This window comes from Rhodamnia argentea, chromosome 2 (genome assembly GCF_020921035.1).
Source record: "Rhodamnia argentea isolate NSW1041297 chromosome 2, ASM2092103v1, whole genome shotgun sequence".
Classification (NCBI taxonomy): Eukaryota; Viridiplantae; Streptophyta; class Magnoliopsida; order Myrtales; family Myrtaceae; genus Rhodamnia; species Rhodamnia argentea.
In genome coordinates this window covers 24,926,715-24,939,744 of record NC_063151.1, presented here as the reverse complement: position 1 = coordinate 24,939,744, position 13,030 = coordinate 24,926,715, and the positions used below count along the sequence as shown (strand labels likewise).

General features: G+C 43.4%; 3 protein-coding genes across 4 annotated transcripts; 2 read left to right on the top strand and 1 right to left on the bottom strand.

The window, feature by feature from the left end:
• The first annotated feature begins 2,894 nt into the window (after positions 1-2,894).
• LOC115752742 (amino acid transporter AVT6E) lies at positions 2,895-5,205 on the top strand. Its single transcript, XM_048274788.1, has one exon. The coding sequence runs from the start codon at positions 3,180-3,182 to the stop codon at positions 4,638-4,640; it is 1,461 nt and encodes a 486-aa protein (XP_048130745.1). The 5' UTR covers positions 2,895-3,179; the 3' UTR covers positions 4,641-5,205.
• Positions 5,206-7,616: 2,411 nt separating this feature from the next.
• LOC115752737 lies at positions 7,617-8,604 on the top strand. The gene has a single exon (XM_030691065.2). It carries the CDS (start codon positions 7,724-7,726, stop codon positions 8,282-8,284), a length of 561 nt encoding a protein of 186 aa, XP_030546925.1. The 5' UTR covers positions 7,617-7,723; the 3' UTR covers positions 8,285-8,604.
• Positions 8,605-8,785: 181 nt separating this feature from the next.
• On the bottom strand, positions 8,786-12,630 carry LOC115752736 (protein NUCLEAR FUSION DEFECTIVE 4). Of its 2 annotated transcripts, none has more exons than XM_030691064.2 (3): positions 12,047-12,630; positions 9,959-10,857; positions 8,786-9,439 (listed from the first exon to the last, which is right to left on the bottom strand). In XM_030691064.2, the coding sequence occupies exons 1-3, from the start codon at positions 12,374-12,376 to the stop codon at positions 9,307-9,309; spliced, it is 1,362 nt and encodes a 453-aa protein (XP_030546924.1). In that variant the 5' UTR covers positions 12,377-12,630; the 3' UTR covers positions 8,786-9,306. The 2 variants fall into 2 exon arrangements, with proteins under 2 accessions (XP_030546924.1, XP_030546923.1); XM_030691063.2 differs by having other exon boundaries at positions 8,786-9,653; positions 12,047-12,625.
• Between the last annotated feature and the right edge of the window lie 400 nt (positions 12,631-13,030).

Genomic DNA, 13,030 nt, shown 5'->3' with positions numbered 1-13,030 from the left:
CCCCCTTTGGCAGGTTAGGTAGATAGATGGATAAGTACTGAGATTGATAAGTTCGCTTTGGTGGCGCGCCGAGCTATCTGATCGGCTTGAAAGAAGGACAATATTTCCACAACCGAGCTGTCCCCTCACGTGGCAGTACTGTTGCCCCGGCGATAATATCGTGCCTCGTCGTACCAAAGGAAACACCCCCCGACACCCACAGTCAAAATCTCTCATCGCCGTTTCGTCTCGTTGCGTCTCAAAGAATCACGTCTTTTTTTTTTTTTTCCGTTCATCCTACTTCTCCAGTTTTTTGTCCTTCTTATCGCGATACGAAAAAAGAGAGGAATTCTTTGAAAATCATTGGGTCCTTTTCTTTCTCTTGGTTTTGGCCCCCTCTCGAGATAAAATCGTGTCCATACGAGAATTTAGGCGACGTGGGAAGAGGACGCCCATTTATCGAGTTGTTTTTCTTCACGGACCATCACGGAGTACCCAATGCACGCTTTCTTAAATCTTAAGGTAGACACGGCCAAATAGAACCGTGAGTCCGGAACGGCCCCAAACCGACCCATTGACCGGGCCCACAGTTCCAATCGGGAACCGAAACCGGCCTTCAAGGGCGGGTTCCTATTTTTAAATTGTTGGAACAGGGCCGGAACCACCAGTTTCGGGCCGGTTTCGACCCGTTTAAAAAAAAAAAAAAAAAGGGAGGCCCGCGGAAAAAGAGTCGTTGGGTCTAGGAACTAACGGTTACGAATCGGAACCGGAACGGCCCAGGAATCGGCGATTCCACTTTTTTTAGGAACCAAAACCGTTGGTTCCCGAACCAAAACCGGCCACGTCTATCTTAAGGTATTACGATATTCTTTTTCACTTACTTAAAGTTAAAGAGTAAACCGATTCAAGTCCCGTTCGGTTGTAGAGTTTTTAGGTTTCCAGCTAGAACCGACCGGTTCAGAGTATAATTACCGATAAGGCCAAGCATAATGGACCGATCGAATCGAAAACCAAATCATTTGGTGTGGTTTGCAATTTCATAAAATTGGAACCGTTTACGATTAGTTCGGTTCTCAAGGGGATCAAATCGGATCGACTCTCTATATATGTATTTTAAATTTGTTAAATGTAAACCTAAACTTAACTTAATACTCAGCATTATGTGCCATCTTCCCTAATTAGAATATTTTTTGCTTTAAGGCCTTTGTAAATGAGAATTTCCGCCACACAAAACCTGCGAAGTAGAGGGTTCGTGAAGTTATGAGGAACTATACTTGGAAAATGATATGATGCATGCAGAGAGGGAGAAGCACCGATTCCATCGGACCGCGCCTCGAGACTCGATCCTTCCGGTTCGGTTCTCGGTTTCTAGATAGAACCGGATTGAGAATCGATCATCCTCAATTACGACAATCGAATGTATCAAGATTAGCTCTCGATATTTGGAATTGAAACTGGTCCCTTTGCGAACCGGCTTAGCTGCTCAACTCTGATTCGATTGGTTGTCTCAATCATCACGTTTCTTCGTCGACAAGATGTCGTTCGATCAATTTAACAAAAAGGAAAGCGGGGCGAGCTCCGAAGAGTCAATAGACCGGTTGACGGAATACAGGACTACCGTTCCGTGACGCTCATGAGACGACCGTAAGATTTTTCCAAAAGCAATGAAGCCAAAATGCCACGACCTCCGATAGTGGCGTAGGAACGGACGTGGAAATTGGCTCAAACTTTACCCGCTCATGGGCCCCGTCGAAAACGACGTCCACGACCGAAGATTGAATAAAACAAAAACAAGGCGGAGAAGAAAAATTATAGGGAAAAAGCAAAAACCTTAATCGCCACTCCCATCTCGTGGGACCACAACGTGAACATCGTTGTCCCGTACGCGGACAGAGCACTCAAAGGAGGAACAATTTTAATGGTCATTCCTTTCCCACTGTGAAAAGTGAAACCGATAAGAGGAAATTATTCTATTTTCCGTACTCGCCTCATATGAAGCAAGGGCATTCGTGGTTCGGCTTGGCCATAGTCTTCGCTCGAACGGAATCTATCGATATGGAAAAAATCTCGATCGAAACCCGAATCAAATTATTGAGTTAACTAGCCACACTAACATAGATAATTTTCGATTTTCACTGCTTTGAAGTACGTAAGAGATATACACATTCCTTTGTATAGCCGTACGAGCAAGAGTAGATCACCGGTGAAATTTAAATTGAGTTAGTTTATTCACTCCCGAGTTCGTGGGTATCGTTCTAATGAGATCCCAAGTAAAACAAAGCACGTGTCAGAGCTCCCAAAAAGATATAAAAATGACACACGAAGACATGCGATTCCATAATATAAGTACGATCTAAACCTAACAGGCTTTATTCGGTTAGACTTGATTGATATGGTTGTGCGGACCTCACCATGGATAGGTAGGATCCATGTGAGTCAATGTTCATAGTAGATACGGCCTACGTGATTTTGGATCCATGAAATTTCCACTCGGGGACACGAGAGACGAAGCACTTCATTTTCACGTCTTCCCCGATGCACGATCAAGAATGAACATATTTCCTGATTGATATTCGGGTGAAGATTGGGAAAACCCAAAAAAAAAAAAAAAAAAAAATCCTGGCAATTGCCATCGGCCATTTCATTTTTTGTTTTGGGCTTCACAAAGCCCAGCGAATTACCCTTGGGCCTTGGAAGCAGAAGCCTTGAGCCCATTGCGCAGAACGATCAAAACTTTGAACATTTCCTTCGTTGACTGTCCTGCGGAAATGAAAATCGGTCAACAGTTTTTGCACATTCAGAAAATATTTTTGCTCGCCTACAATATTTCCCTTTTATCCGAATTAAAATCAAATTCCACGTAGGAAAAACATATGGGCCAATAGGAAAACCTTTTTCTCCCCGAACGGCCCCCAAAACACCTCCCCCTTCTCTCTCTATCTCTTTCTCTTTCTCTCTCTTCAGGTTGGAGCTGAAAATCGAGGAAGAAAGGCAGATGAAACGTTGACCACCCTGAGATCTAGCGATCGTTCAAGGCGCTGTCATCGCATTGCGCACAGAGAAATTCATCCGTCGAAACCTCTCCTTCTCTGACGACTCCCCAGTTCTCGTAAGTTTTTCCGGTCGCGTCTCTCGTTCCAATTCCAGATCCGCGCATCAAAGGTCCGAATTTTCATCTCGCATTCGGCGTGAGTTTGGTCATGGGCAGTGCTTACAAAGCTATTTCGAAGAGCTCGTACGTGGAATTGCAATCTCATAACGATCATGGGACCCCCCAATCCGACGCCGAGTTCCTCCCCCTTGATATAGACAGCTACTTGGGTTCCAAGAATGTGAATGATGTTTACGATTACGATGATGCCAATGTCGACGTGGACGATTACCCGCTTATCGGTAATGGGCACAAAACTGGGTCTGGTGTATCAGGTGCGGTGTTTAACCTCACAACGTCTATAATTGGCGCCGGGATTATGGCCCTACCGGCGACCATGAAGGTTCTAGGATTGGTTCTAGGGTTTGTTTTGATCATACTAATGGGTATGTTGTCGGAAATTAGCGTGGAAATGTTGGTGAGGTTTTCGGTTTTCTGCAAGGCCTCTTCATATGGGGAGGTTGTTCAACGTGCATTGGGGAAACCGGCTAGGATTTTGTCAGAAATTTGTATCATAGTGAATAATGCCGGTGTTCTGGTGGTTTACTTAATTATCATGGGTGACGTTCTTTCCGGCTCGGTTCGTCACATAGGGGTTTTTGATCAGTGGCTGGGAAATGGGTTTTGGGATCATAGGAAGTTTGTGATTTTTATAATCCTGGTGTTGTTCCTCGCCCCTCTTTGTGTTTTGGATAAGATTGATTCATTGAGCATGACTTCGGCAGCTTCAGTGGCACTGGCGGTGGTGTTTGTTATTGTTTGTTTTATTGTTGCACTGATTAAGCTCGTTGAAGGGAAAATCGAGGCCCCGAGGATGAGCCCTGATTTTGGTTCCAAGAAGGCAATATTGGATTTGCTTGTGGTGATACCGATTATGTCTAATGCTTATGTTTGCCATTTCAATGTTCAACCTATATATAATGAGCTTGAAAACCGGTCTCCGGACAAGATGTATCGGGTAGGGAGGATCACCACAGTTATCTGTACTGTGGTCTATGCTTCGACTGCTATTTCGGGGTATTTGCTCTTTGGAAAAGACACTGAAGCCGATGTGCTGACCAATTTCGATAAGGATCTAGGTATCCGGTTCAGCTCCGCTCTGAATTATATTGTTCGGGCTGGTTACATTCTCCATCTGGTACTTGTTTTCCCGGTGATCCATTTCTCGCTACGCCAAACGGTAGATGCATTGCTTTTTGAGAAATCACCTCCACTCTCAGAGAGTAGGAAGAGGTGTTTGGCATTAACTGCTGTACTCCTCTTGCTAATATACATAGGTTCAACAATGATTCCCAACATCTGGACCGCATTCAAGTTCACAGGGGCGACTACAGCTGTCTCATTAGGATTTATATTCCCGCCATTGATTGCATTAAGATTATGTAAGAAAGGTGTGGGTTTAAGTCCAGTGGAGAAATCGCTATCGTGGGTCATGTTAGTACTTGCAGTAATAGTCAGCATCGTCGGAGTTATTGGGAATGTGTATGGCCTTGAGAGCAAATCAGAATGACCTTATCACTTTGGTTTTATTTTAGCTAGTCGGTGACCTGGTGAAGTGCAAGTTCACGTATGGACAGGTTCTTTGTGACCTGGTTGTCTCTTTGCCGGTCCGATTTAGTGAATTGAATGGATTCAGACAGTAGATAGATTTTTTGAGAATGGTGCTTTTATTGGTTGACCCTTTTGGTTGTTCCATATTGAGGAATGTCAAATGAACTCATGAATGACCGGAATTGTGAGGGCTGTCCCAATGTCCTTCGTAATTGGATCTGCTACAATAATTTGTATTCTCGGAGCAGGATTTAGAGATTTACACGTTTCTGGAAGGATGTTTGGGGATGCAGTGTATAATATACAAAATGGATTGCCACATGTTCTGGTGGAAATTCACATAATTTCACAGAAATTTTATAGTTCTGCTTGTATATCGGGGTAGGCATCTGCCACAGTGATTAAGTGATGCTCCACTTTATGTTTCTTCACTTTTGTTGGAAGCTTTTTCTTGGTTCTGTATATATTTGTTCCCTTACCGGGTATGTTATCAATCTGCTTACTAGCGATGGATATATTCACAAATCTTAACAGCTTGTCCGCTAATATACGCCAGTCAAAAACTTATACGGTAGTTTCTGATTTTTAGTGCTTGAGGATCCTTCAGTCAGAATCTATTGCTTCTTTCCATGAACTATACTTTGTCTTCTAGGCAAGTGATTGGCAATTGATGTTTTCATTTTTGTGATAATGTAAGTGCAGAATACGTGAATTGGGGAATGTTGCTCCTTTTCAAGTGGCAACCAATGAAGATGACCACTAAATTTTATGCGAGATCTTGTATAAAAAAAAAAAAAATCGAACATTTGAATGCATTAGAAAGATTGCTTCTCTAGCACTGCTTCATTTTGCTGTTTTTGTGCATTCATCATCTCCCAGTAAAGGTGGTTTAATTGCGTCTGCTCTCAGAGTTGCAGCTATTATGTAGCTCTGCAGGTTAATTTTTCCAACAAGTGGCTTGATCAACATGAAGGCTCCAAATACACTATGGTTAGAGGACCATGATTTTTGACTTTTTCTGAGCAAAGTGATTTTCAACTTCAATGAGGTATATTGAACTTGCGTCCCCTTCTTGCTGCTTTAAAGTCTGTGATTGCGAGAATTTCCGGGAAATGGACATAGTCCTATCTGTATAAACTGCTTGTCTTCAGTTTCGTACTGTATGGAATATGAGATTGCTTGCTGGGAAATGGATATACTTGTGTTTGTGATGCTTCCAGAATTTTGTTTTAGAAAAGTTCATGGGATGTGGGATACCTAGCCAGCTGCTTTCTAAAAAAGATGGGAACAGTAAAGGAATGTGCGAATGTATCACTCAAGCTGCAGGTAATGATAGGACAATGACGCATAACTAGAGACAACCTTGCCGGTTCTTTTAGGAGTGTGTTAGGGATAATGATCTTCAGGTCTGTCTCATGAATCTCCAAACATTCACTTACTCAAATGTAATATGTCCCGAGAGGCGGCTGGCAGTGCTGAAGATTTAGCGTGGTAACAAAATGTGTAGACATCATAAAATCTGAAGTACTGGTGCAGCTCTAGGATCTCTTGTAGCTTCCTCATTTGTCCCATAGTCAATTTGTTTACGGAACTGCTAGGATTGAAGGATAGCACCCATTTCGATCTATTATACCGGGCACGGACTGCTGATAGTTTAGTTTCCACCCTCATCTGTGAGAACTATTCCCCAAAATACGCGATTCCGTGAGAAGAGTCTGGCCGCTATTGGTGCTTAATTTGTTTATCAGGAGAAGACAATTGATTTGTGCGGGCTCCCATGTGCATGACGAAGGTCATCATCTGACTTTCGGACCTTGCATGCTCATGTATACGAAAATTAGAGCAAAGACTTGGCTTGTCAACAACTTTGCTTACCGTTTTTTGCGGAAACTAATGAACTAGTAGGCGACAAGAGATCCTAAAAAACTTCACCAAAAGTGGACATTCGAGCACAAAACAACAGAAATGTCACTACCAGGAAAAACCCAATGTCTGCTGAAAAAAAATATTTTTTGAACCTGGATTTCTTTAATCGAGCCTCATACAAAGTAACCCCTATACTCCCACTTGATACGGTTTGAGCACCTAATGAATGCGGTTGTAACTCCCCATCTACCAAAAAAGGGAAGAGATTAAACTCCTGGTTCCGCCATTATTGGACTTGCCAGGTAAATCCGGAGTGAGCCTTGTAGACAGAGAACACAAGGGTAATCATAAGATTCACAAAAAGTGAGGGGTGAATTGTCTCAGTGGTAGTGTCCTGTCCTCCCTCTAGGAGGAAACGCATCATGGAGGGGCATAACTTCACAAGGCTCAAGGAAAAGATGTTCCCGACAGGGCAAAATCCGATCACGTTCTTCCAAGAACCTATTATAGATACTGAAAAAACATTACCTTTAATCAAATTTTGCTCGTACGGCAGGCTAGTGACCATGTTCAAGTGGTCAAAGATTCCAGAGCCAGCCATCATCCCTGTACACTCGTACCACCGACGAAGGAAGCAATTTCTTTTTTAGGTACTGAGTTCTTCACGACACGATTCAACCAATTATGCAGAAAAGTCCATGCGGAAGAGCATTAAACATCGCATATCCAACATCTCTGCACGGACGATCCCGCCTTTTTCTTTTTAACGACCGAAACCCGAGAAAGGGGTTCAAAGTTTGGAAATTTCGAGTCCATCTTCGGTGCCACTTTTCCTCCAACTACGTGCACAAGAGAGGCAGACCCACCTTCCCAATCCTCTCCTTTTCCGTGATTGAAGGCAATGCGTTTTCATGAGCAGCTTTTGATAGCACTTGCTCTTGTTTTCTTTCTTTTTTTTTTGGGAGGGTCAATGGCCATGGATGGAGACCCCACACGGTAGTTCTCCTTTTTCTCCAATCACTCCGAAATTCCCAACTAACATCCAACTTACGAAGCTACTCATGCCGTAAAACAAGTCACAAACCTCTACTTGATAACTCTCTTCTTCATCTCCCCTCTACTATATTTATATATGGCAGATTGTCGATAGCAATACTTGCTCTTTCTAATTAGGCCATGGATTGGTTTTCTTGGTTATCGAAAACCGGTCTCGAGCCGTCTCTTGTGTATGAATACGGCCTCGCCTTTGCGCACAACGAGCTCGAGGAAGATGACATAAGTCACTTCAACCACGAGTTCCTGCAGAGCGTCGGCATATCCATAGCCAAGCACCGGCTGGAGATACTCAAACTTGCTAGGAAGGAGAATTTCTTGAAGCCGCATCCGTTTTCGAGCCTTGTCGGTGCGATCAACATGACCAAGAAGCGCCTGGCCGGTTACATGAGGAAGTGGACGCATCGTGAGGAATCTGCTCTCACTTGTGTGCCAAGGCCTGGCTATGGCACCAGATGGAGGAGTGCAATGGTGAAGAGGAACAGGAAATTGATGGTGGCTAAGCAAGGGAGGTTGTTGCTCACTAATGGGAGTCCTCTGGCAGTATCAACGCCTCGTCTCAACAGCTTTTCGAGTCCGTTGGTTTATGCTCTTAGTAAAGAAGAAAAGTTTGTGGATGACCAGTATGATGGGGTTCCAGACATCAAATGGGACACAATGTTCCAAAATCTTAAACCCACGTGAAGATTAAAAGTCTTCTTCCCAGAGTCACCAATTTCCAGAGTCTCTGGAGTCCAAGTTCGAAGCTCTTCGATGGTGCGAGATTGGTTTTTGGTTCCTCCACCAAAGATTGTTTGTTTCTGTAGGAGTTCTTATCTCTGTTCTTCAAGTCCAGTGTATCGTGCACTAGGTAGCCTTTATCTGCAGGATATTGTCTCATCTGCAGGGGAAGTTTAATGTCACCACATGTGAGGTTGATTTGTGTTAGGTGTGAGCCAGTTTATTCTGAAAGAAGCTCATTTTTTGTCTTAGTAAACGCGACGACTAATTTCCTTTGTTCGAAACTTTGTTCATGTTAATCATCGGGCGAAGTTAAATGCTTTAACTTCCCTGGTCATGGCATGCTGTCTTGGAAACTATCTGCTTTGAACAGTTGAACATTCAGTTGCTAGTACTCTCATATACAGTGCATGACGGATGTGATTATAAGGTACACTTGGATACAAGCATAGAAGATCTCAACCATAGAACGCCATAACATACTGTTATTTCAACTCAACCGTAATATGTCTCGTCAAACTTACAGAACATCTGCTCCCGACAACAGAGTATCGTCAGTTACGTCTCCATATAGAGCACGCTAGACAGAAACCCCGAATAGCTATCTAACTAATATACCGAGAATGAGAAAGTTCTGCCAAAACTTGATATTCTGCAGTAGTTGTAGTTTACAACAAAACAACAGGTTCCCACGATGTTTGACACTCACGATGATCCTGATGTTTATTGTAGAAGATCTTAAACACCAAAGATCAGATGCTGCAATGATTGTGTAACCGCCTCTCTGAGAAGTGAAAACTCAATGGTGTTGCTCAACTGTGGTTGAATATTGCTAATGACCTCCCATCTGAAAGATGTTTTCGCTTATCAATGGTCTGAACCCGGGGGAATACGGAAAGAACCCTCAGAGTAAAGACTTTGGTAAACTGGTCGAATTCTAACATACAAAACAATGCTCAGGAGGGCGCCTAACCCACATAAACCAGCTAAAACAAGGAATGTGAGCCTGAAGCAAGTCGGACCCAAGCACGTTGACACCCCCTGTAGCGCAGCTTCTGCGTCATATACATCACCCGCAAGGATACCCGAGAAAAGAAATGCGCCGATAGGATTGCCCAGCTGCATGAAGTTGAAAATAATGCCAAAATGTTTCAAACCAAAAAGCTCAGACGCAGTTGGGATCATGATGCTAAACTGAACACCGTAGCATATCCCGAGTAGAGCAGTAGCACCATATAGAGTACCATTGAGGGCCGATGCATACAGAAGGAATGTTGCAATCATGATTATTTGAGCAAATGTCATCCAAATTGTCCGAGGAAGAGCTTTAGACCTAACATTGAGTTAAAGCAATCTGATATCAACATAGGAGAAGGCTGTCTAGAAACCAAGAACTGCATATCTACAGAAAATAAAAGATGTCATCTATTTTCAAGATGGAAGAAAGCACCAAAGAGAGCCAAGAAAGTAGCAAACCAAGAGAAAATTTGCAGGAGGGTCGAGGAAATTTTGTAAGTCATGAAAGCAAGTGAAAAATCTAATGTGAAACTCGATATACAAGTATTTACTTAATTGAGCAATACACCAAACATAACTAAACCAAGTCTTTGAGGCAGCATGAGAAACAAGAAATATTACCTGACAAAGTATTCAGAAACTACACCTGACCCCAGACGTCCCAGAAAATTGAAGAAGCTGAAGACACACAGCAGCACTGTTGTATCATCAACACCTACAGCAGCTCCAATTTGAGCCAAATTATTAAGAACTGTTACTCCAGAACCAACCCCGAGAAAATACACAAACCAAAGAAGCCAGAAATCGGCCTTGATAAAGGCTTCATGAAACTTGAAATCTTCCCCTCTTCTAGGCCTTCTTTTCTTCTTTACAGCCCCTTCTCCCACTGCGAGAAGGTATTCCACATCCGAAACATCCTCACTCTCCATCCCGAGATTAGCGGCTGATGAAGATGGTGTCAGCAACAATGGATCAGCTGGGGTTGATTCACCTTCTTCCTGTGCTAAACTATCTGAAGAAGGAACTTGTGGGCCAAACTTCTTATTGTTTGTAGGAAAAAATGTCATCTTGACAGGAATTGCAAGAGGGGAGGTCAAGAGGACGACCATTATGGCAACAAAAATGTATCCAACAACCTTACTGAAAGAAAACAAGTCATATAATACAGTGACAGTTAGAATGTAGACAGCAAGCACAAAACTCGCGGCCTGGGTGAATATAAAATGAACATGCACTGAAGAGTCCTCTCCAGATGCCGGAGTACAAGGCCGAATGAAGTACATCATAGCAAGACATAAGATGGGAAGCCCCAGCGTAAGGAACAACAATAAGTTTGATGCAGTCCCGCCAAGCACCATAGAGTATATTGCAGTATAAACTGCAGCGCTGATCCCAATATAACCCTTGAGAATGCCGGCGACAGTGCCCCTGCTGAGAGGGAAGTTCCTCATATTTGTCACAAGCACTGCTGTGCCATACCAAGCACTGCTGTTAGTGGCCACACAAAGCGCAAGCCATAACTGCCACATGCAGAAGCAGTAAGTAAGCCAAACAACACTACACGTGCTAAAGCAAAGATAAGATGCAGTTCAAGAAAACAACAATATTGTCCCAGGTGAAAGCATGTTTACTTGGTAAGGTCAGTTAGCATACAGCAGCAGGAATTTTCACAAAAAAAGAAAACAGAAAAATCTCTAGCAGATAACATCGGTTATTGGATGTGTGTCAGTTAAGAGTGCAGACATTTCAGAGCAATGCCGCTACCGAGCCATTCCCGGCAGATTTTGCATACTTAAGGCTAGGAAGCAGAGGAATTGGATGGGATTCTTGCAAGCATTTACCCATTTATCCCGTCTAACTTATGATGAGAAATGATTGATGGAGACGTACTCAAGAAATGACGTTTGGTGCAAACATTAGCCAGAGAAATTGCACCAAATTCTCTATGTGACAAGCAGAGGACAAGGGTGATATTATGGTGCAACAATCAACCAGAAAAATTGCACCTTTTTAGCCCAAAAACAGAAACAAATGTGCCCATCCCTCGTTAACCGGATGACGAACCACTGTGCAGCCCAACAAAAGAGGAGGGGGAAGAGGTCCAAGCACCTACCCTCCAAATTTTAACCAGAGCGCCAGCTCATTTAGAGGAAGTACTAAGGCTAGGAATGCTAGACCTTTATTAATCTGGCTTACTGGACAATGTGCAACACATACGGTGGTGACGCACAATTATTTTTTTGGGAAAGTGGTCCCATGACAAACGTGGCTAGTTTCCTTCGATTCACCAAAAAATCATCACCATAGCATTCATCAAACAACTCCTTCCCCAATTTCAAAAGCCAAGATATCATTTCCTCATAAAGCAAAAGGTCACACTTCAGGAGAAAGAAATTCCCAACAGTTACGATATTTCAAAAGCCAAGATATCATTTCCTCATAAAGCAAAAGGTTACACTTCAGGAGAAAGAAATTCCCAACAGTTACGATATATATATATATATATATATAGAGAGAGAGAGAGAGAGAGAGAGAGAGAGAGAGAGAGAGAGAGAATGAACCCCATCAACTCCTCAGTCCTAAAAAATAAGAGAAAAATCCCAATTCCATATGAAGGCTACAGCAAACAATAGAAAAGTCCAAAGCAGCATCGACAGATGAAGGCTACGGCTAATAAAAATGAAAGAGAGGGACAGACTAAAGCACTACCAGCCAGTAAGGGAGATTTTGGACGGTTTGACTGACAGCTAGCCAAAGAACACCGTAACCCAAGAAGCAAGAGACGACCCCAACCAAGAGCACAGCCCAAGGTGGAAACTTGTTGCAGGCGATCCCAGGAAGAATGCCCATGTTCTCTCCGATATCATTGGCCACACCGAGGATCGTGAGCTGCTGCTGACTATAACCCATCACCGACTTTAGGGTCGGCGAGTAGAGAGGGAAGTTGTAGGAGTTGCCTGCTGCTGTCTGGACCCAGACCGCAGCCGCCAATCCCACCCATGGCGGTCTGCTTCCCGCCTTCAGCACTTGCTTCGGCATTTCTTTCCCTTCGAGCCGATGACGATTGCTCTGCTTTTTTGCTGCAGAGTTGATTGCTCGCTTTCCTTTTCAGATGGGTACGAGGGAAACGAGAGAAAGTTATTGTTTTCAGCAACAAAGTTGGGGAAGGTATCAATCAAAACAGGGGTTGGCCGGGCCCCTTTTGGAAGACAGAGAGAGGGGTGGGAGGAGGAGGAGGAGGAGGTGTGGAATGTCTGTTGGAAATTCGGACAGAGGGAGAGAGAGAGAGAGAGAGAGAGAGAGAGAGGGTGGAACGGTGGGAGAGTTTTGAGTGGATCAAATCAGAGCATGACACGATGCGTGGCCTGTCTTCGTCAGGACTCGGATTGTCAGACACACCCAAGATTTGGACATCGGACGCGACTACATCAATGAACGATGACGTAGACACACTAAAGATTACAGTAGTACAGAAGATATGATTTTCCCATCTTATCAAAGTTTAATCTTGCCAAGTCTCGATAAATAATCGACTTAGCTTAATAGGCCGAACGAATGCAATGATTTCATCATATAAATGAATCCGTTGGAATCATTGCCGTCACGTCTATAACATCAATCAAAAAACATGTGTGGCCGTTCATCTCACACCATGCGCTAACTTGTCAGTCGATTACTCCAGTCATCTACCTC